At 50.5% G+C, this 22,014-nt stretch overlaps 1 protein-coding gene across 1 annotated transcript in view; it reads left to right on the plus strand.

The window, feature by feature from the left end:
• Positions 1-22,014, plus strand: part of NFIA (nuclear factor I A) — a 213,474-nt gene that overhangs the window by 189,559 nt on the left and 1,901 nt on the right. Inside the window, exons 11-12 of the mRNA XM_026040730.1 lie at positions 1,583-1,748; positions 7,348-7,439. Of these exons, the coding sequence (XP_025896515.1) occupies positions 1,583-1,748; positions 7,348-7,439 (258 nt within the window). The remainder of the gene's footprint in view (positions 1-1,582; positions 1,749-7,347; positions 7,440-22,014) is intronic.

Genomic DNA, 22,014 nt, shown 5'->3' on the forward strand with positions numbered 1-22,014 from the left:
CAGATACATTTATGTCTAGACAACAAATCAATACAGTGCTTTTCTTTTTCCTTGAGTATTCATTTGCTTAATTTATCCCAAACCATTCAGCATTATGAACTGTTAGCACGCTCACAATGAACATGCAGCAGGGGTCTTCTTGGCAGGCAAGTGACCTAATTGTGAGACAAGATAGTGTTTGAGGGATGTCACTAATATATTAGTTTATTAAAGGTACTGGATGTTGGGAAAATAAATAACCCTGAAGGATTGCTCCTTACGGCAGACTGCAGCCTTTGAAGTCAGTGGGAGTGCTGTTAAGTTAAATGCAGATGAATTTGAGTCTTATTTATGCCCCAAACCATTTTTGCTCTATGGCAAGTGTGATTTGCACCTACCCCACTGCAAGGCCTTTTGTCAGTGCCAAAGCAGGTGGAATGAAAATAAGGTCCCAAGCGTTTGCCAAAACGAGTGTTTTGTCCCCAGTAATTCAGGCTAAAGGAAACCCTAGCAAGAATTAAAATATTATTTTCTTCAGCAGTACTTAGGATATGGATCTGTATTTAAAAATGAGCTTTTATCATCAGTGGGAAAGCAAATGTTGGGTACCAGAAGAACTGCAGCGAGATCAATTTATAGAGTGGTGTTGAAAGCGGTCTCGTTATTTTTGTCACTAAAACAGACCACCCAATTCACAAACTGTCCTACTTTCAACTTATAGTCGTATWGGGCATCTACCTGCAGGGTTTTCAAGTGTCCAGGCAAGGTCCAAATTTAAACTTACCAACTTTGGGGTGATTTTTGTTTTGCTTTTTCATTTGTTTGTTCGTTTTTTGTTTGTTTGTCTGTTTGTTCTTTCAAAGCTGCCTTCTTTGTTCTGGGATACTTGAAAACTCTTTTACAGCTGCACAGGTTTTGCTGGTGACCACTGGAAAGACCACGGTTGTGCAGCTAGGCCTGTTCTGCAATTGTGCACATCCCAAACTAAATACAGAGAGAGATTTCTTTTTATTCTAGTACGTAAAATTAAGCAGTTCAAAGCTCAGCTAAACTGTGAGCTGTTTTATCGCTGACTTAAAAGGGATGTGGGAGTGCAGTTGCTTTAATACACAGTCATTCATTTTTCCTGTAATAAGATATCAGTGTGACTTTTAAGACCACCAAAAATGCTTATTTTTCCTCCTAATGAGCARTATCTTTAAGAAATTTACACTCAAGTCCCAGGCACTGATATCCTCAGGATACTGTAGAGACATGAAGCTGGGAAGCTCCAGATCACTGCCCAAACTCTCACGAAGCGAGACTTAGTAGCTGCAGGAAATGTAAATAAGAGCAGAATTTAATCCAGAATAATTTTGATCAGTTGCTAATAGGAGAAATGTRCCAAAAGTGGGAATTTCCACAGTTGCAAAAGGTTCGCAGGCTTTGAGGCCAAGCGCCTTGAAGTCAGTGGAGACTTGGACACAGCACTTCCTTTGCCACCTCTCTCCTTAAGTAATTTCAAATGTATTGCGTATAGTTTTAAGCTGGACTGTTGTTGTGAAAGGTTCCTACTAGCTGATTTTTAGTGTAATTCTTGCGTGTTTGCTTGTTGTTTTGGCAGCCCAATGGTAGCAGCCAAGGCAAGGTGCACAATCCATTCCTTCCTACCCCAATGTTGCCACCACCACCTCCGCCACCAATGGCTAGGCCTGTGCCTCTGCCAGTGCCAGACACAAAACCTCCGACTACGTCAACGGAAGGAGGGGCCACCTCTCCCACTTCTCCGAGTAAGTAGAGAGCCGCCGCGGGAGCCACGGGCCAGCAGCGACGCGCCGGGGCCACCAGGCATCTCCTGTCCATGGCCATGAGCGCGTCCGTGGGCGGACGAGCTCTGAGGGACAGGAGAGCTGTCTGCTCTCCGCTCTGTTTTACAAAATCCCGAGCTCGTCGTGTTAACCAAACAAGAGCGGTAGCGTAAGGATTCAGTTTTATCTCCAGTTTTGTTGGCTTTTCACCCAGTGACATCTGAGAGAAAACATGGCCAGCCGGAGACACAGGGCTGGGACTTGGAAATCCTCCRCACCGTCACTCAGGGGTGATTTTGTGTCTCAAGAAGGGCTTTAGAGGGGACTGCGTGCGCTCAGACAGAGGCCCTCAGAGCAAATACTGCTTCTTATACACATTGGGCTAGACTAACAACTCTTTTGAGTTCACTTCTTTTATAGTTCTTTGGGGAATAAGTCTTCTTAGATTAACCCAGACGTTGCTCCCTGTGACTTGGTTCCCGAGCCCTGCATTTGGGGCAAGAAGATATGGTGTTTCTTAAGCCCAGGGAGAAAGCCTTAATCCTCTCTCCACCACCCACACGGCTCCCATATGTATTTTGTGTAGCCACAAGTCAAATATACAAATTCCTGCATACACACTTGGGGATACCACTTTGGACTCACTCTGCTGGGAAACAAATGTGATTCAGCTGGGCTTGGTGCTTGAAAAAAGTCTGGATGTTCAGGGAGTTAATTGTGAAATGATTTAATGAAGCTATGCTCAAACTGACATTTCAAAACAAAAGGGAAGCTTTCAATGCGTTAATGGCAACTGTAGGGGACTTGTTCCACAGTGAAGGGAGTCCAAATAACATCCACAAACAAAAATCAATCTAATCGAAAGAGCAAATCCTTTTGTGTGCTTTTCGAGCTTATTATTTGAATGCTATATGCAGCCACCGCTTGATGTACAAAGAGGTATTTGCTATTCAGAACATGTGAAAGCTGTTTTTAAAGCTCCATCTGCGGTCCAGGAGATGCACACAGGTTCCATGGGACGTTGGTAAAACCGGGTATTTCTCAGAGTTCTGTGTTGCCTTCCGCAAYAGCACATTCTTGCCAACTAAGCAAGTTCCTCTGGCTTGCTTAGACCTTAAAACGGGTTTTAGTATGAGACAGTCTGCTAAGATCGTGAACAGGATCTTCTAGAATCAGACCTTTTTGAATTGCTCAGCAAATCTTTGCTGAGCTGAGAGGTTGATTCATTCCCTCCCCTTGCTGGTGTCTCAGAGCTTAGAGCAGCACTTGTGCGATCAGGAAGTTTTCACACTTTCTGACCGGAGATACCGTCTTTTAAGTCCCATCAATGAGAGTCAGTTGTGGAATTAAAAGGTTAATATTTACTCATAGTTATCACTGAATATAGTCAGCAATGCCTTGCTGTCTCCTTGCCTTCAGAGCTGGGATAAACGAAACTAGGTCAACACAGATTTGTCATTACAGTTGTGACTCAATTTACTGGCAGGGTGTGATGCCTAAAAGAAAAAAAAAATACCCCCCATCATCCGAGCAGTTATCTTAATACTTTTTTGCGGTGCTGCGATCATGTAAACAAGCTAAAAGTGTGTCTGGCCCCGTTCTCAGCTGGCAGAAGAGCTGGCGCGTGTCCACCCAAGTTGGGAGCAGCACGGAGCGGCAGGAGCAGCGGGGCCGGTCACCGCGGCTCGGCGCGCCGCAGACAGCTGCCGCACTAATTGGAAGCCCAGGTTTTCTCAAGAGCAGCTAGTTAATGGTATTTAAACAAAAGATTAGGAAAATAATTACTGTTTGTTAATTAGCTGGGCTGATAGCTAAACATATAGTTTTGCACATATTGAGGCATGCATCTTCGTTTTGATAAGGCACAAGGGTGTTGGGTAATAGTGAACTGAATTGTAAGCAAGAATAAAATTTAGTTGAGGGCCAGGTTTTACTAAAGAGTAGGTTATAATAATTATTTCCTAAAGCAAAATATCGCATTACCTACCTAAGCCAGTGGCAGTGGTTAGCCACGTAAAAGAAAACCAACCCAAGCTCCTGGCCTTTTGGAGAGAGCTGAGCATGACAACCAGCACCAAGCCTCYGCTGGCATCTGTGTTTGTTTATTTTCTCAAATAAATATAGCAAATAGCAAATAGCACGGGTTCATAAATGCTGCACAGGAAGGTGTTTTCCATGGTTAGGAGCTGCTTGAGCCCACCAGCACTGCGAGCGTCGCTGCGTTGTGGCCGAGCGCCTCGCAGATCTTTGGGGTATTGGATGGGCCCTTGCACACCAAAGTCAGGAACAACGTTAGATTCTGGCCAGACTCCCTCCTTAGCCATGGGGAAATGAGCAAACCCCCCCAAGGAAATGTTGTGCCAGGGGCTGGCATTTGCTCCGTTCTCCCTCCTAGCACAAAGCCCTGCCCAGATACAAACCGCGGCTACGGCCCTACCAGAACTTGGCCTCCCGCCTCCGCAGGGTGCGGGAGCCAGGAGCAGCTGCTCAGCCCRGCGAGGCCTAGGGGACGGCGGGCTGCAGAGCCCAGCAAGGTGCTTAATGAATCCCGGGGCCATAACGAGACCCTCCAGCTGCAGCATTAACCAAGCACGAGCTCCCAGCGCGGGCCAAGGGAGGAAGAGCCCCTGGAGATGGAYGCTGGGGATTCGCCGCTGCTGCGTGGCCAGTTGGGAATCTCAGCTGCGGATCCCATCCCTTTGGAAAGGCAGCCTCTTCCTCGGTGCCRTGACACAACGGCGATGGGATTCGTGAGATTTGGAAGGCTCCATTTTTTCTTCACAAAAAGTTATCCCCATGCAGAGTGGGTTTTTTCCCCTTAAATGTATTTTCTAAGCTTCACCACTCTACACGGGGAGAAATTGGCAGCTGACAAACTCCTATACTTAGTAGAAATTATTTCAGAGCAGTATATCCTAAATTACCGTTCTCCTATCGCAGACAACTTTAACACGCGTGACATGCCCCAAGCTGTTTGTTTGTCTCGTCTTTCATACAATTCCTTGTCATTCTGGCGAAATATCAGAGCTGTCTGCATGAGCAAATGTCCTTTCCCTGCCAGCTCCTGCTTTGCGTGCTCCTCAAGTGCATGCAAAGACAGCGACTTGGTGGCATCACAGYGACTTGGTGGCTCCGCAGTCGTTTCTCTGGCTGGGGCTTTTCCCTTCCATGAAGGGGTCAGCGCAGGCCCAGCTTATGTGTGTGCACCAGGACATTACACGGCCCAGCCTCAACCGGTGCGAGTGGTTTGCACCATTCCAAGCTCAGGACAGAGTGCAGGGATGGGAGGGCAGGACACCCTGCAGGAATCCACCCCCGGGGTGTTATACACCGTATTTCAACAAGAACAGGAGRGTATTTCACGAAGCTGTGCTGGTGAGAGGGTCTAAGTGCCATCCAGACACTTGCAGCGAGGTAGGACACTAGCTTGAGCATCCTGGGCTACAGACCCTGGGGTAGAGCCTGCTCTGCACACGTGTTCCCTGGAGGTTTTCTTGTTTCCTTCACTTCTTGGCTCCAGCCATGCAGTTATACGCCCTGAAGGAAATACCAAGCTGACATCCGAGTATTTTGAGAAAGTAAGTTAAACATAGTTGGGAGCATTAGAGAAGAGAGGTATACATAGTAATTCATCCAGAAAGGTTGGAGGGTGCTTTTGTGCAGCTTATACCGGTTTTGAAGTGCTTCAGGACCTCTGCTTGAGCAGAGAAGACATTTCAGACAGCGTTCTCACGGATTCACTTTGATTTTTTACAAACTATCACAGCATAAGTAGCTGCCAACAGGGAGCTGTAAACAAGATCTTGAGTAGGACTTACCTGCTCCGAGGGAATAAATGGCCTCTAGACTCATTTTGCTTACTTAAAAATAGACTAGGAGAACCAAAAAGCCTGTTTGATTTTTGAGCTTTCAGTTGCTTTTCACTGGGGTAGAAAGAATTTTTATTCCTCGTGAGGTTCGGCAGTTAAAGCAGTGCAGGAGAATATTAATACATGACACCAGCAACATTTGCAAACTTGTGGTTTCTTTGAATTATTAAATAGCAAGTGAACATGGTCAAAAGGCAAGGAGAGCATCTCGCCAAATCTGCCCTGTTCATTCATTCCTTGATTTGCAGATATGAATAACAGCCAGTGTGGCTGCTCGCACACTAATATGCATGCTGCATTGCACTTTGTAAATCATCCCAGGCCTATGAAATAGTACACTTGAAAAATTCCTCTGAAGGATTCGTGAAGGAAAGGTGTTCCTTGCATGGTTTTTTGCAAGCACTAGCAAAATGCTAGCTTTTCTCTTTTTTTTTTTCTCCTCTTATTTGGAAGAACTGTGAAGAAATCGTCTTTAGAAGTGAGGGTGCCCTAAGTGCCTTCTGGATTAGGAAGAAATGAAGGCTTGGGGTTTAATGGGGTGGTTTTGGCAGACTGCTCCGTGCGAAAGTAAAGGGTTTAGATGATTGTAAGGCAAAGGGGCCGTGKTGGGAGGCGTTGGGACTCGGCGTCTGCGGGATGCAAGGACTGCATTGGGCTCCAGGGCAGACGGGGCACTCGCAAAGGCRAAATTCCTCGAGGGCTCCTAAAGCGCAGGAAGTCTCCGAGCGGAAAATAGTCGGAGGCCGCGGAAAGCAGGGAGGGAAGCAGCGACGTGACCTGTTTCGGCTCTGCTCCGTGCTCCGCATGCGGCACGTGCAGGAGAGGGACGGATCACTGGTTCAGCCCTGGGCCTGCAGAAGGCACCAGGCTTTCAGCCGTGCAGACAGCTCAGTGTCTTTTTCAACCCCTCATTTGCTTTATTTTTTTTCTGCAATTTCGAGGCCTGAACGTTATATTTAGTCTGACTGGAATTTGGCAAGTAACTTTCCTTTTAACATTTTGGGATTTTGTGTTTTTTTTGTCTCTTCGTTGGATAGTTCGATTGTCTGGGGATTTTGTTCAGCAGAATACATTCCCACAAATATATTTAAAAGAGACAGAGTCACTGTTTGTGTTAAGGCATCTATTTAGGTTATTTCAATTTAGATCTGAACATGCGAAAAAAAGGGGAAAAAACCACAAGCGGACAAAGGAGATTGCACTGGGAATTTTCAAGTGAGCAGAGGGCTGAGGCTGCACTGAGTGCCTTTGGGTGTGCAAGTACGTGGCCCCGTGGACGGCTGCAGGGCAGAATGCAATGCTGCAGGAAAACCATTGCAGTGCTCGGGGTTTGGCAGGGGTCCGGCTCCTCGGCTTGCGTTGCACCTAATAGCGTCACGTTTGCGGGAGCCGCTCCGGTTTCCAAGCGCGGCTCCAGCCCGCAGGCTGACGGCGCCTGCGCCCCGGCGAACCTGCAGGCCGTTGGATTTACCCACAGGATGTTCCCGGCGGAGCTCGGGTTGCACGCGGCGTTGGCCCCACATGCATGCGCTGCGTGTCGAGCTGCGGGGGCCGGGGGGGCCCGTGCCCCACGCAGAGCCGCTCTCCAAACCCRCGCACGGCTCCGCGGCGGCCGGGCGGGCGGGAGGGGGCACTGGGGGTACTGGGAGGGGCTGGCGCGCGCGCGGGGTCCGGTGGCGCTTCCTCACCGCATGTGTCCCTTCCCTTCACAGCCTACTCGACACCCAGCACCTCCCCCGCAAACCGGTTCGTCAGTGTTGGACCCCGGGATCCCAGCTTTGTAAATATCCCGCAACAGACTCAGGTGGGCCGCTCTCGTCGCCGCCGCCGCGCGCTCGCCACGCGGCCCCGCTCGCTGCCGGCCCCTCTCCGCCCTAACCCGCTTCCGCAGCCCCCAGCCCTTTCCTAGCGTGTCCCCCCTTCCCGCTGCACCACCGCAATCCGGAGCTTCCCACGGAGCCGGCAGGACCCCCCTCCCGGCGCCCCTCGGCCCGCAGAGCACCAAAAGGAGCCTCAAATTCCCACTGGGCCCTTGGGGCTGGCGCAAGCGAGTGGCTTGCGAGCACATCTGTTTCCTTACGTGAAGGGAAAACAGGGGGGAAAACGAGGCCGTAAAGCTGGGCCGAGCGAGCGCGCAGCCCTGGCCGCGGTGGAAGCAGGAGCTCAAGTAAACATTTGCGTTTCTTTAGGAGAAGGACAAGGTTTCAATGTGCTTTTTCCAGGCCRTATCAAATTCCCAGGGTCGATTAAGAAAATAGTCGTTGGCAGTTTTGTTAGCAGCTAATTTGAGCCAGATGTTGGAGAAATTAAGTCTATGCTTAATATCACGTTATCGGGGCGGGGGGGGGAAGGTATAAAAAATAAGTGAGCAGAAGTGGTGTTTTCGGACAACTGTAGCTCGCAGTTATAAATACTCTCTTGACTACATTGTGATACTTTTAAAGGTCAACAGCAAGAAATATGTGTAATTTGCTTTGGGCTGGCCGTGACGCCTAAAAAGGTAATTAAATAGCTAGCAAGTAGCGTGGTGCTGCTCTTACCTCTTACCCAGGGCCTTGGGGTTGCCTATACGGATCGCTAGGACAGGACAGGGGTAAGGAGGAGGCTGCTCGGGGGTGTCMCCGTGTCCCCGCACCGAGCGCGTCCTGGCTCGGGGTTGCGCCCGGCGCCCGAGGCCGCAACGCGTTTCCTCCCTGTCGCTTCTCGGCACACAATTTGTTAGGGGCTTTAGTTTATAGCGCTGCCGACAGCGCAGGTTAAACCGCGTCGGATCGCCAACCTCCCCGGTATTACGGAGGGTCATGGAAAGTGCAGCAGCAGGACGGAGCGGGGCTTTGCTCCGGCAGGCTCCGATTCTTCCCTTCCCGATGCGTTGGCACAAGCCRCTCTGCTCCCCGTTCTCAGCTGGCGAGCCCTCGAGGGCCCTCACGTTGCCATCGCYTCTCTCGTGATTTTGGAAGGAATCAGAGTGCACAGGAATAAGGAAACGAGGGAACGTGAAGGTATCCGCTGTTAAAGTCCTTAAGCGCTCGGTCCTTCCCCCATAGCTCAGGAAATTTGAAACTCTTTGGAGAACGCTGCACTACCTTTTTTCCACAAGACTTGAAACACTCCCAGTTGGTAAATTGATAGTAAGTCAGGCCCGTATTAAGCCTCCAAAATATTTTAAACTTATTTGCATCCTGCATCCTGTTTTGCTTCYCCCCACGTTAAGTTTGTTGACTGCAAACTTCAGGGCTCCTTAGTTAGGATTTAAGTCATCTGAAAGTGCTCCAGCCTTGCTTTAAGTGCTCCTAGGTAATGCAGGCTCATGGAGACCAGTGAAAAACAATACTGGGCACAGCTTTCAATTAGAGCCAAGCAGGCTGCAGCGGGCGAGGAGACCGACTGCCCGCCCCTGACTCCAGCTGCATCTCCGGCCTTCCATACATCACCACAGCCCCGCCGCCCACTTGATACTAAATATATAATTTATCAGTAAAACTCAGTATTTATTCATGAAACAACTCTGTAGTTGACCGTGTTTTAGATCGGGGTGAAAGCGCGAGCCGCAGTGACTTGGAGCTTACTTAACGTTCCTCCAAACAAAGACGGGCTTTTGTAATTATTCCTTTTTTTTTTTGCAGGACATTAGTGTATAAATTAGAACAATCACTTAGGATATTTTCAAAATGAAAAAAAATAGACCCAAGTAGGACAGGGTTATTAAAAGCAGCTGGGGTGGCTGCTTTCCATCGGGGTTTTTATAGCACAGTGAGAGTCAGGCGAAGATGCGGGTCCTGAGAACCGTTCCCTGCTCCCAGCTCCCCGAGACAGGGGGAAGCGACGGATACTTAGAATATCTGCAAGTCAAGCTAGCAGCTTAAATGCAAATACGAGCATTAAGTGCCTCTGTACTGCTGACACAGGCACATAAGCATGACGGCTGCATCTGAACGTGTTAGCTTTTCCCTGAAATCACGGTCCTGCTCCAAGCTACCAGGGAATGTGGTGGGCTGGATGTGATTTTCTCCTCCCACCAGTGGGCCCCGTGACTGGGGGTCACTAACCCCCAGTTAGTTGCACACTTGGCCCCATGTGCAGGATGTGGCAGTGATGGAGCAGAAGTCGCATTTCCCCTACACRGGCACCCCTGTTGCAATCAAATTGCAGATAAATAGATGTAGGGCAATGCAGCTGCATTTCAGCAAGGATCCTTCTGTCCTGCACACAAAACAGCCCAAGCACTGCATGCCTTTCTCAGTGGACATTATAAAAATTAGCAATAGATGCTTCCACTAGGAGCCTGCTCTGAGTTGCTTCAAGTCTAATTCCTTTAAGGAAGTATTTTATTTACAGAAAGGTCATATTCCTTGATGGACCAAGTTTGCAACCTTCGCTTGATAAATCATTTACTTTTGCTACTTGACTCGCTAGCTATATGGGCACATCAGCTTTTTAGCTGCCTTTTGCATATGCAAATCAGAAATACAGTCTGCCCGGGGTACGCAGGCTATGGTTTCAGAAGCAAGCTGGTCAAGATGCCTCCTGCCTAAGTAATCGATACGTCGCCCCTCTTGCCAAGGGCTGGCAAGAAGGAGAGCGGCAGAGGGATGGGAAGGTCCCTTCACGCTCATCACCTGCTTCTGCCACGAGAACCTACATGGTTTTCTTCTCAAGAGAGAACGTGCAGGTTACCTCCTCTTAACCAGCTGCTTCAGGAAAAAAATGGCTAGTTTCAAAGTGCTTTCCCGAAATTATCAGCCTGTAGAGCAGATCCATCCACATTAGTCCTACACCTTTGCTAAGCAGAGAAGTGAGTTTATTCCCATACTTTCCTTTTAGAAAAAGAAAGCTGCTTTCCCRAAGGCCAGAAGCAAGAACTTCCTCCTACTTCTGGCTTTGCAGCACCCTCCAGTTGGAGTCGGATCAGGATATGTCGCCAGCCAAGGCTCCTCTCGCTTGCCCGAGGGGACCCTGGAGCCACCCAGCTGCAGATACACCAGCCCTTTATAATGCACAGAGTTCAAAGCACAGGCTCATGGCTTTATCTAGCACTCCACGATAAAGTGGAAGTCGGATATTTAACATAGGCTTTACCTGCTGCAACCCCCCCAGATCAAACAGGCTTCTCCAGTCGGGAAAACTCCCAGGCTGAAGAGCGGCAGACACAGCAGCTCAGACCTCGCCACCAGCCCAACCAAGCCCCAAAGCCCGTGCCAGGAGACGTGTCTATAGCAGTAATGCTGCACAGGGTAAGTTAGTTAGGGGGAAAACTGCCCAAGTTTAGCAAAGAGGAGACTGTCACTGTATTCTAAGGAAGTCGCTGCGCTTCCTCAGCTCCACTGCTGCTCCTGCCTCTCCTGGTACCTTGGTACCTTCTTCTTTGAAGCTTTTATTTCTCTGTAAAAAGCCACTTTATGCCTCAAGTTCATCTACAAATCTAGCTGTAAAYGATTCTCTTGTCTAGAAACAAGGGGAAGGGGGTTTAAAGCAAAGGGCAGGGGAGAAAAAATGGTCCGTGTTCAGAAGCAGCCTAAGGGGGCAGGTGGGCTGAGCATTGCGGTGGTTGTGTGGAGAACACGATAGGTTCTAGCAGCAGCAGCAGCAGCTGCAGGTCTTTCATTTGGGGGCTTCTGAGCAGAACTAGTTATAAGCCAGGCCAGTGCTACTTGTTGCTGGGGTGAGTTCCTCCCTGGGAAAACAATGCTCATCCTGCAGGCTGAAGGCACCTCTTACGGCGGAACATAAATGAAGATGAAGAGCACTAATTTAGGAGCTTGGATCCAACCGGTTCAGTTCCCTCAGAACTGCCGATTCCATAAAGGAACTTTACCTAGGGCAGCACACAGAAGAAATCTGTTTTAAACTGCAGTCCACTTCAGAGCAGAGACTTGACTGCCCCTTTTGCCGTATCTGCCCACAGCAGCAAGCCAACAGAGGCAGGTTCAGGACATGGTTTGAACAGTGGAGAATCTTCTCTCCCGGGTAAAGAGTGGAATTTTGCAGAGACTAGAGGCCCAAAGAAAATATAGTGTCCATCTGTATGGACAACAGGCAGGTCTCAGAAGGTTTCGGATTCCACCTTCACTTTGGCCATCACTCTTCTCTTGCTGAGATTAGTCAAGGAGACATTGGTTGAATCCCCCCCGACCTAAGCCCAAGTTGGTTCTACCACGACAGGARCAAAGAGCAGAGGCAGCCGCATGGTCTTGAGGCGCTGCAGGTTACGTGGTTGCTCCATAGCCCAAGTCCCCGGTGCTGCAGGTGTCTGAACGTGCTGCTCTGCTGCCAGCAGCATCAGAGCCCAGAGCGTGTCCCACAGAGAGGGACACAAARGTGACCAGCAGCTCGGGTCACTCCTAACTGCCCGTCCCTTCCCCTTCGGTTCAGCTCAGCGCTCGAAGCCCGTTTAATTGAGCTTTCCCACAGAGGGGCACTGTGCAATTTTACTGTCAGAGCAGTTCTCAAAGCGCAGCGGCGATGGGGATACCTGCAGAAGAAAGCACAGAGAGCCCTCTAACAATAAAGGGTCAGAGCAGACTTGTCAGGACCATCATGTGGCCTTATCTTCAAAGTGGGTTTAAGCCAAATCAGTCCAGAAATGCCTGGGTTACTCCCTAGCAGGGGGGATCCTTTCTTCCCATGCTTTTTTCTTCCTCGTCCTTGCAGGCTTCAGTGGGCAGTTCAGTCTCTTTTTGGGAACTAACACTGAGCATCCTATTTCCAATAGATGCAACGTGCAATTATTTACAATGGACATGGACGAATTTCCCAAACTAAGCAATTAAACTTATTGCATTTTTTCCCCTCCTTACAATAAACAGGAAGCCTGTTTGCAAGGGCCCCTTTCTGTGTTTTTTATGGCCATTACTTATGCTCCACAGTAGGGGAGAAGAAAGAGAAGAAGTAAGTGTGGGCCTGGTGGGAAGAGTTGGCAAATGCAGAAATATGATGAATGAGCTGGAGAGATTTAATTTCTTCCTAAATTCTCTACAAGCTGTGTAACCTTTCTTTAGCTAAACAATTACTCTAAAAGGCAATGATTTTCTGCGTTTTCATTGAAAAGTCTTCATAATAACAATGGCCTATGTTCTCCTTCTTGAAGAACTTCTGCCAAAAAACAGTTTTCTTTTTTCCATTCAGCAGGAAACTTTCTTTTAGTTTTATTTTTCAATCTCATATTCCCCACTAACACGGATTTACAAGGCCTACCACTTATTGCATGGAGCCGGGAAGAAGCTTGCTCTCGGGCACAGTCCATCTCCTTTAGAGGGTTTCTTGCATCTTCCTCTGCAGGGAAAGACTCCAGGCAGTGGCAGGGACAATACCAGACCAAAGTGACCATTTAGCCTGATGAGACCTGGCTGTTCCCGTGCCCACGGGTGCACAGTGCCTGGAGAGGCATTCCCAGATTTCTTATAACTTGCTTTTAGGTGGAAAAGCAGCAGCTTTTGCTGTGAAGGAGGGAGTTGAGAGGTGAAACCGTTGTCGAACTTAATGTGACGGGAGAGAGTCACGTCCAGTCTTTGGAACGTKAACTGAGGATGTTCAAATGGGGACCAAGCCACATCCCGCACCTTGTCCTGGGACGCACTGAAGAATTAGGAGGCCTCTGCAGATGCAGCATGGGCAGGACGGGCATCCTCCTGCAGACACCCCCCAGGTCAACCCCACGGGTGTAGGCGAGATGACAGCCAGGTGCCTCTCAGTGCATGTGCTTGGCTCGGGCGCTTTCCTGGCTGCCCTGCGCCCACCCCACCTCCCTTGCAGATGATGCTGTATTGGATTAGTCTGCAGCGCTGCTGCATCAGGTCCCCGATCGATTTATTGACTCTGTCAGAGTGGCTAGTACAGTAATTGTTACAAGAGCAGAATGGAAAGCAAGAATGTGTCCACATAAAATATAAAAATGACGTTTTGTTCTTTCTTCCCTCACCCGCCCTATAGATCTTTATGTGTTTACACAGCGGAGAGCACTTTACTTAAGTTAATCAGCTCCTTCTACATTATTAATTGCGACAGTTAGGGTGCTACATGGCGGCAAACGTATTATTGAGAACATTGATCTGGTGCTCGTGCTGAGGGCCTGAGCAGGTTTTGTATTCCTCGCCTTCTTCTGCAGCTGCTTCGGGGTCCTATCAAATCACATTGCCCTGACTGACAATACACCATCGATACCATTGATTTCGGAGAGGGGCAGAGATGCACGCAGGAAGGGAAGGAGCAAGGAGGTCTCCAATGTATTCCCCAGGCTTGGAAAGGGGTCATCAGGCATGTGTACTCATGGCAGCTACATGCGTACCCTGATTTGGGTATTTTGTAGAGCCTAATAATTTAAGATGGGAAGTTTCATGACCTTGGAGATGTGCAGAGAAGGTGTGATGAGACCTTTTAAAAGGCATGTAGAGAGTATACCCTTAAAAAAAGTCATACTGACTTTTTACAAGGGTTTTGGAACTGCCTTTGAAAGACATTTCATGAAAGTTCAGCTCTCACAGCTGATACCTATATGAGCACCATAAATTGCACGCAGCCTGACAAAACCCAGTAGATGTCACRTGTGACCTGGATGGAAAAGGTCAGCAGTTGGATTTATGGCTTTTGCATTTACTGGAACATTAAGATTTTTGCCAGCTGCCATCCATACTTTTTAACAATGCTTCAGTCAAAGGATTAGGACCACAGTGTACCATGAAGGTGAAAAACTAAAGGCCACAATCCCTGCATACTGCCCAATAGATAGGAATTAAACTATCCCTCTCCTAAGAGTCATCTTTGTTTGATGGCCTTAACACAGCGGTCAAGCAAGCACTAGAGGTGAACTCCTGACAAAATAGATTTTGTTGCTCTGAAATTAATACTGAATTGCTTAGGGATGGGCCAAAAGATGAGAGTCCACTTCTTAACATGGAAGGGCTCTTGGGGCGCAGTAGACTTGGTGTTCCCAAGACAGTGACCATCACCTCTCCTAGTGCTGGCTCATCCCCCCAGAATGGAAATTATGGGCAGGAGAAAGACCTGGCCTTCAGAAGAAGTAATGTAGCAAAACGATTGCAGTTTTGTTAAATCGAGGACTGTTYATATTTTAACTTTTACTGCCTGTTCTTGGTTGGGATTGCTAACGCCATGCCAAGACTGAGCTTGCAAACTCTGCCTGGTTTTACTGTGATTAGCGCAGAGCAGTAAAGGTTCTCTTCTTGTCTTGTTTTCAGTAGCTGTTTTTATAGCAAAAAACATCTTTGACTCCCCTCTCTCTTCCCAGATTCAATTTGAGCAGAGGTATGGCTGGAAGCGTTTAATCAATAAATATATATATTTATTTAAATTCTAGTGCTAAGAAATCAAGAAGCTAAACTTGAACATGTTTTGTAGGCTCAACTGTGTAGCCTTTAGTTACTCGGATTATTAATACTCAATTTTGAAAACAGTACTGACACTATAATCATAATCTTTTCAGGCACATTCACTTGCATGAACGAACTCTTACATCTTCTATACAAATACTGGTTATTACGCACTGAGAGATGTAGCTAAATGCATTTCAGAAGCCAATGAAATGTGATCTTAATTATGAAATACGAGTAATGAAAATCATTACCAATAAAATGCAGCCACCTCTGGGGCTGAACACAGTAATTCCCACATTGCTCGAAGCAGCTTTATGCAACTTTCTATAGCTTTTTGTGCTTTTTGCTATAGCTACAGTTTTGCTATAGCAAAACATATAGAAAACAATAGCATCTATAGCAAACAATAGAAAACATATCTTTTTTTTAATTTTATTTTTTGCAAAAAGGATAAAATTAGATACCAAATTTGCATGTGAGATTGGACTTTTTTCCTCCTTAGCCCGTGCTAAACAATGCGAGTTGAGGTTTTGCAGGAACAGCTAATGTTCCTGGTTTGGCTCACTTATTTATTTATTTATGAAGCACTTTCTGTAGGCTTTTGGGTTAAAGATTGCTTTTGCAAATCCCCGCTATTGGACCCGACCGTACATTCATTAAAGTCAATCAGAGCAGGAGATGGCAGATTTGTTACTGGCAGGAGTTTGTTTCAGAAATACAATAATCTTTTTGTTTAATTGGGCTCACATTTTGCTTATAGCTTTGCAAAATTAGGGTAAATTTAGTCTTTTTTCAGGCAAATGAAGAGAAAGGTTAAAATTCACATTTTCTTTCAGGGAGGGCTTGCAGTGCAGTAATCATGCATCTCAAATTCGTACTTTGCAGCTGCACGTATGAGCTCTCTGTGAGTCCAAAGTGATTTTTCTTGATGCAGAGATGGGTTTAGTTTGGGGTGGTTTTCTGTGTTTTTTTTTGTTTCGTTTTGTTTCCAGCCTTGCAGGCAAAATGTGTAAAGGCTGCACGAGCTCAGGTTCTGGCTGGTTCGTTCCCGTATGGAAGACCCCACGAGCTCTGCTCTTTGTGCTCCAAAGAGGAGCACARTTTGTCCCGATCCTTGCAACTGCTCTAACAATTCTGTTGGTGTTGCATGAGTCAAAATAGAAAGCAGATTCTTCTCCCGTAATGGTTTGGAGGCTTTGCACGAATATGAGGAGTAAAAGTAGTGACATTTAAAAAAAAAAAACCCCAAACAGAACACGGGGGGAGAGCTCTAATTCTCTCTACAATGGAGCCGCTTACTTAGCGAGCACAAAGGGCCACTTCTCTACAGTCTTATTTTTCGGGAGAAAAGCTGCACATTCAGCAAGTCAGAAAAGCAAAGAGGCACCTTTTGATTGCAAGCCCCAGGTTTACGTTAGCAATTTTGCCCCTTCTCTCTGCCGCTGTTAATTACACGGGCACGGCTTAATGATCATCCCAAACTGCAATGGTTGGTCCTAACTCCTCGGGCGGAGCAGAAATAACCCCGAGCGTTCGCTTGCATCCCAGCTCTGCAGCAGGAGTGACACAGGGAGGGAAAGCACCCACAAACCCCAAACRGAAAACGGCCCAAAACCACCTTAAATGCCCCAAAGCGGAGCAAAACCGCGCGTCCTTGCRGTGGTTTTCCGGGCCCCAGCGCGGTCCCGAGGGGAGCGCACGTGCGCGGGGCGGCTCGCGGGGCCGCTGGCTGCAGACACRGCGCGGGAGGCCCCGCGCGGGGCACCCCCTTCCCTCTCGCCCCACAACTTCCACCAAATCCCCTCCAGCCACAGCGGCCCCCRAGGAGATGTTTTGCGCAGCCCTCATGCAGGAAAAGCTCCCGTGGCTTCCCGCAGAAAACTGGGGAGCGCAGGACGGCGTGGGGGGACTTGCGAGTGCCGCAAAACCGRGGAGCCCGAGGGCGAGCGGAGCGGGTTGTGCCGCGGCCGAAGCACGTGCGCCTGCCTGCCGGGCCGCGCCGCCGGAGCGCGTTAGGCCCCTTAAAAAGTGGTAGCTGGAGTTGGGCACGGGATAGAGACGGTTAAGAGGATATTGCGCTGCCCTCCTCGCGGCCCCCCTCCCCGCCGCGGCGCGCTGGAAGCCCTTAATGCGTCGTGGCGGAGCCGGGCGCGGCGGCGGTGCCTGAGAACGCGCGGCGGGCTGCGGCGGCGGCGCATTCCTGCGGCGGGCCCTGGAGACGGGGCAGCCCGCAGGGCCGCGAGCGCCGCCGCCGGCACCCGCCGTGCCCGGCATGAACCCCGGAGTGACCGCGCGCCCGCCAGGGTGTCCCCGCTTGTGGCTTCTCCTTTGGGTTTTCTGCAGGTGACTGGCACCGCGCGCAGCCCAGCGGTGCCACCTAACCCTTAGGTTAAGCAATGCGGATGTCCCGGCCTGCTTTTCTCCCAAAGAAACGGGTGASATGCTGTGTGAGAGGTAGGGAAGGGCCAGGCTTTACTGCAGGCGGCCGAGCAAAGGCCGAGGTGGAGCRCGGAGAGGGCAGCACGTGCTGAGCTCTGCCGCTGGGTTGGCTTCACACGGGAAGGTTTTCCCTGGGACTCACCCCCCGCTTCTTTTTTACCTCTTTGTGGCATTGGTATTTTCTCCCTCGACTGCAAAAGCAGCCGCAGCAGCTCCGGGCACAGGGCGCCCGCCCGGCCATGCCCAGGGACAGCCCCCAGGTCGGGCCGCRCACCTTGAGAGGATGAATGCACAAACAACTAAATAAACAAAACCCAAACATTTGGGGCAGATATTCCACAAATATCCACAAATTTGTTCCTTTGGGAGCGATTTCCCCCTCATTTTYCCCGCTCACAGCCACTTGTCCCCCCAGCTCCCGCGCTGGCCGCCGTGTCCCCCTCCGCGCCCGCCTAATCCGCGCGCCGCAGCCTCGCCGCTCCATCCAGCCCTTCCATCCCGCGCGCTCCCTTTAATGGCGAGAAACCCATTTTTTTTTTTTCCTGAAAAAGCAGGAAATAAGCTGTCTCGCGCACAAAGATTTACAAAATGTAATCATTGTTGAAATATTCCCTTTGAACTGCCTTGTCCGCAGGGGTGTCTGGCTCCCAATACCCCCGTTTCTTTACAACACCCTTACAAGTTCTTCTGGTAGATCAGGTACACTGGTGCTGCTGCGCTTTGATGTCCTGAATGAATGAAAGAAAAGCATAATAAAAGCGAGCTGGTGATCAAGCATAAAATACTCTTTAAGCTGACAGAATGGCAGAGTTAACACATTCTAAGCTGCTTTTAGGTTTTCCCTTTTTTCCCCGCATTTTCCTGTGCTTTGTGTACAGTGGGGCTTTTTATTTTTCGAAAACTCTCTGATCTATGTAGTATGCCGTCCCCTAACAAAAAAACCCAAAATGGGATTGTTTCTCCCTGTCTCCCCCCCGCGCTCAGCTCCCCTTTCTCTCTTTTTGAACAGCGAGGGCATCGGTGCCGCGAGCCGACGGCGCCCGGCGTGAAGTTTCGAACTTGTTTTGCACGTTTTCCAAGCAACGTGGTGATAAATAMGTGGTTTGCTTAACTACGTAGAAAATTGAGGAGGGGTTGCGGAGGTAAAACGAAGCTCGCGGGTCCAAAGGGGGAAAAAAAATGAAGCTTAAATCCGGACATAAAAATGACCTCATGGTGAGAGAACTTTCCTCGGAGTCTGAGCAGAGGGGACGTTTCCGAGACCTGCAGTTCCCGTGATCCAGCTGGACGGCGCAAGGCCGGCCGCGCGCTCCATGGGGCCACGACGTGGCTTCAACCCAACACTGCTTGGAGGGCTCAGGAAACCCGTGGGGCAGCTGGGAGCCCACGGGGGCGTCCGCAGGACCTTGGTCAGGGTGACRGGGTTCAGCGCCGGCCGGTGCCGCGCGCGGGGTCCGGGCCGGGCTCGCGGCAAGCACCTGGAGCGCGGTGGCGGCTCCCGCGGGAGACGTGGTTTGCACTGCCACACATTGGTACTAGTCAGCAGGCCGAGGTCCGCGTTACGGAACTGTTGCAGATAGTTCAGTGCAGTTTGCCACACTTGGCACGCTCGGCAAAGCCGTCGGGCGCAGAGCTGCTGTGCGGGTGTGCTCGCCTGCACCCGCTTCGGGACCAGTGGGAGATGCGCTCGCTGCTCTGGGCCCCTCGGGATAACCAGCACGCGGCTCGCGTCCCCTTGGGGACTGCGCGTGGGMAAACGTAATTGCTAAATAATGAATCCCAGCTCGAAGAAAGTAACTTGCAGGGGCACAAAGGTGACCTTGTCTTCGATATCCACCTTTGGGTTTGCGCCGCAGGATTGGAGTGCTGCCCGCAGAGAGCAATAGGGAAACGGGACTGGATCAGGGTGGGTAACGTGGCCCCAGCGTCGTCACCGGTGGGAGCCGAGATGCCCCCGGTGCTGCTCCTGTCAACGACCCTTTGGAAAGGCCACCAAAGACCCACATCTATCCCTTGGACTTCAAGCAGTGTCCACAGCACCAGCTGGCCATGGGCATCATTTATCTTTAAATCTGGAAAGCTTCTTATCCCAGTTCACCTTCCGGGGGTCGTGTTTCTGGTGGCCCTCAAGTTGTGGAGATGATGGGGATGGCAGTCCCCGTATTGCCAAGGAGCCCCTTGGCTGGGATGAGCCCTCGCAGCTGCCCGCAGCCACCGCCGCCGCTCGGCTCTGCTGCCCGAGCGCGCCAGCAAGCRCTCAAGCTGCATTTTTATTTATTTTTATATAATTGCAGCTCTTATCAATGCTGTTTTCTTTTCCCGCGGCCCGGGCGGGCGTTGGCGAGCTCGGCTCCCCGTGCCGGCCCGGCGGGCCGAGACGCGGCACGAGCGCCCCGCGCCGAGCGGCGCCGGCCCCGGGGGTGACGCCGCAACCGGCTCCCGCGCGGGGAGTCTGCCGGGGTTTCAAATGTGCGAATGTCCTTAAATAACCTGCGGAGCCCGGAGAGAGGAGCCAACCGTCACACCCAGCGCTGGATTCCACATTAACAACCTCCTTCCGCCGCGCTAAACTTTGCCCTTGAGGACTTTTGTTTAACTTTTTAATTTGAAAAACAGATACGGCTGCTTTGCAGCCCTCGGGGGTTTTGTTTTTTTATTTTTTTTTTTCCTTCCTTTCTTCCGTGCTCGCTGAAAGGTCTCCTTGTTGCGGGGGGGGATGTGCCGGGATGTCGGACAAGTCCTCACTCGACGGCCTTCCCTTTTCCAAGAGCGTGAGGGCTGTTCRCAGAGGGTTTTCAGAAGCACCGGGCCTGGTTTCCCATTCCCGATGTCRGCACAACCTGACGCCGACGTCAAGGAGGAGCCTTGGGCTCTTCTCCTGAGCACCCTGAGCTGCAGGGGGTTCCCTGCTGCTCCTCGGATGCAGAGAGGCCCTCGGCAGCGGGATGAGCTGCGCGCTCCGGAGCAGCCCAGGGAACAAGCAGGAGCTGTCAGGGCTGCACAGCCGCCATCCCGGCTTCCCGGTTCGGATTCGGTCAAGTAGATATTGTTTGTGGTTCATAAAACGCTACTACCGCGAGCGCGCACGTAGTGGCAGGATGGAGTTTCGGCTTTCACGGTGCTGTAAATTGGGAGTAGGGGGGGAAAGGGCAGCAAAACCCCAGCGAGGACAGCAGAGCGGAGCCCCGCAATGGTTAAACGGGGTTTTATGAGCACGTTCGCTGTGGAACTGTTTTGCATTACATGAGTTGAATACCTTAGAGATGACACACATCTGCAGGCACTTTATTAAATCCTTAGTCAGCACTTTCCAACCTGATGAGATTACTTCTTCATTTGCCTGGAGAGAGGGGAGCGCGGCGCTCGTCCCGCCCGCGCGCTGCTCTCTGATGTTTCACCTTGGCGGCAGGCAGAGGACGGCGCGAGGCTCCGCAGGGCCCCACGGCGGGTCCGGGGCGTCCCGCTCCGGAGCAGCCGTCGCTCCGGTGCATCCGCGCGTCCCTTTAGCTCCGCGCTCCTTTGTACATGAGGGTCGTGGGATGCAACGGGACAGAGCGCACGAGCAGAGCTTGCAGCGTGTTGGGAGCAGCCTGCAACACTTGCGAGCTCCCAAAGCGCCCATGTCCGCCCCTTTCCATGCCTTGAACCTCCCAGTCCTGCAAAACCGCTCAGCCGGGCACCACCATGGGACAGGGACGCGCTCGGAGGCGCTCTGGCCTGCGGCGCTGCAGCCCTGACCGGCCGGAGCGGGAGCGCACGGAGCGGCCGATGGGCAACRCGCCCCTGCCGTGCTGCAGCCTGCGGAGCGTCCACCGGTGCCGAGCGCACCTTGTGCGCAGGAACGTCCCCCCGCCAGGGAAAAACACCCGCGCAGCCCGGGCTCGCTGTGGCGCAAGGGTTAATTAAGTTTTTTCCCGGGTATTAAGCCCGCGCGGTGCCTGCAGGAGTCATATTGACACCCCGGCGCACGGTAACTCTACTCCTTTATTGACATGTTGCTAGTCGGGAGCACAATAGCGCTCTGTGTCTGCAAATCATTGCTAAAATCATCTCGGGAAGAGGCGGGGGGGGAGAAAAGAAAGTTTGAGAGCGGAGCGCGAGACAAAGGCCCCGGAGCTGCAGTGCGCCGCAGAACTCCCGAGTCAGCAACTTCTATTGATTAAAAACTAACCTTTAAAGTAACTCGCGGAGTGTGTGGTTAGCATTTAAATTTAAACATGTCATGAGTTGATTTGTGTTGCTGAATACCAACTCCGAAGGAGTTACATTCACGTCGGATTTCCCCCCCCCTTTTTTTTTTCCTTTTTTTGCTCCCCCTCTTTAATTCCCTTAAGCAGCTCAAGTATTCCGTGCAATGTCAATAGGGCAGCGCAAAAGGGGAGACGGAGGAGGGAGGGGGGGACACCAAAAAAAAAAAAAAAAAAAAAGGGTGTTTTGCAAAGGGAGAAAGGAGGGGGTGCCGCGCCAGCGCTTTTCCCATGCAAATACCTCCCCAGCGCCGCCAAAAAAAATAAAACAAATAAATAAATAATGGAAACGGAGCGCCAAGCGGAGCGCGGGGCGCAATAATTAGCCCTTTGTCTAAGTTTGCCGAGTGCCGGAGCGCGGCAG

Source organism: Nothoprocta perdicaria, unplaced genomic scaffold, assembly GCF_003342845.1.
Source record: "Nothoprocta perdicaria isolate Ctin4 unplaced genomic scaffold, notPer1 scaffold_262, whole genome shotgun sequence".
NCBI lineage: Eukaryota > Metazoa > Chordata > Aves > Tinamiformes > Tinamidae > Nothoprocta > Nothoprocta perdicaria.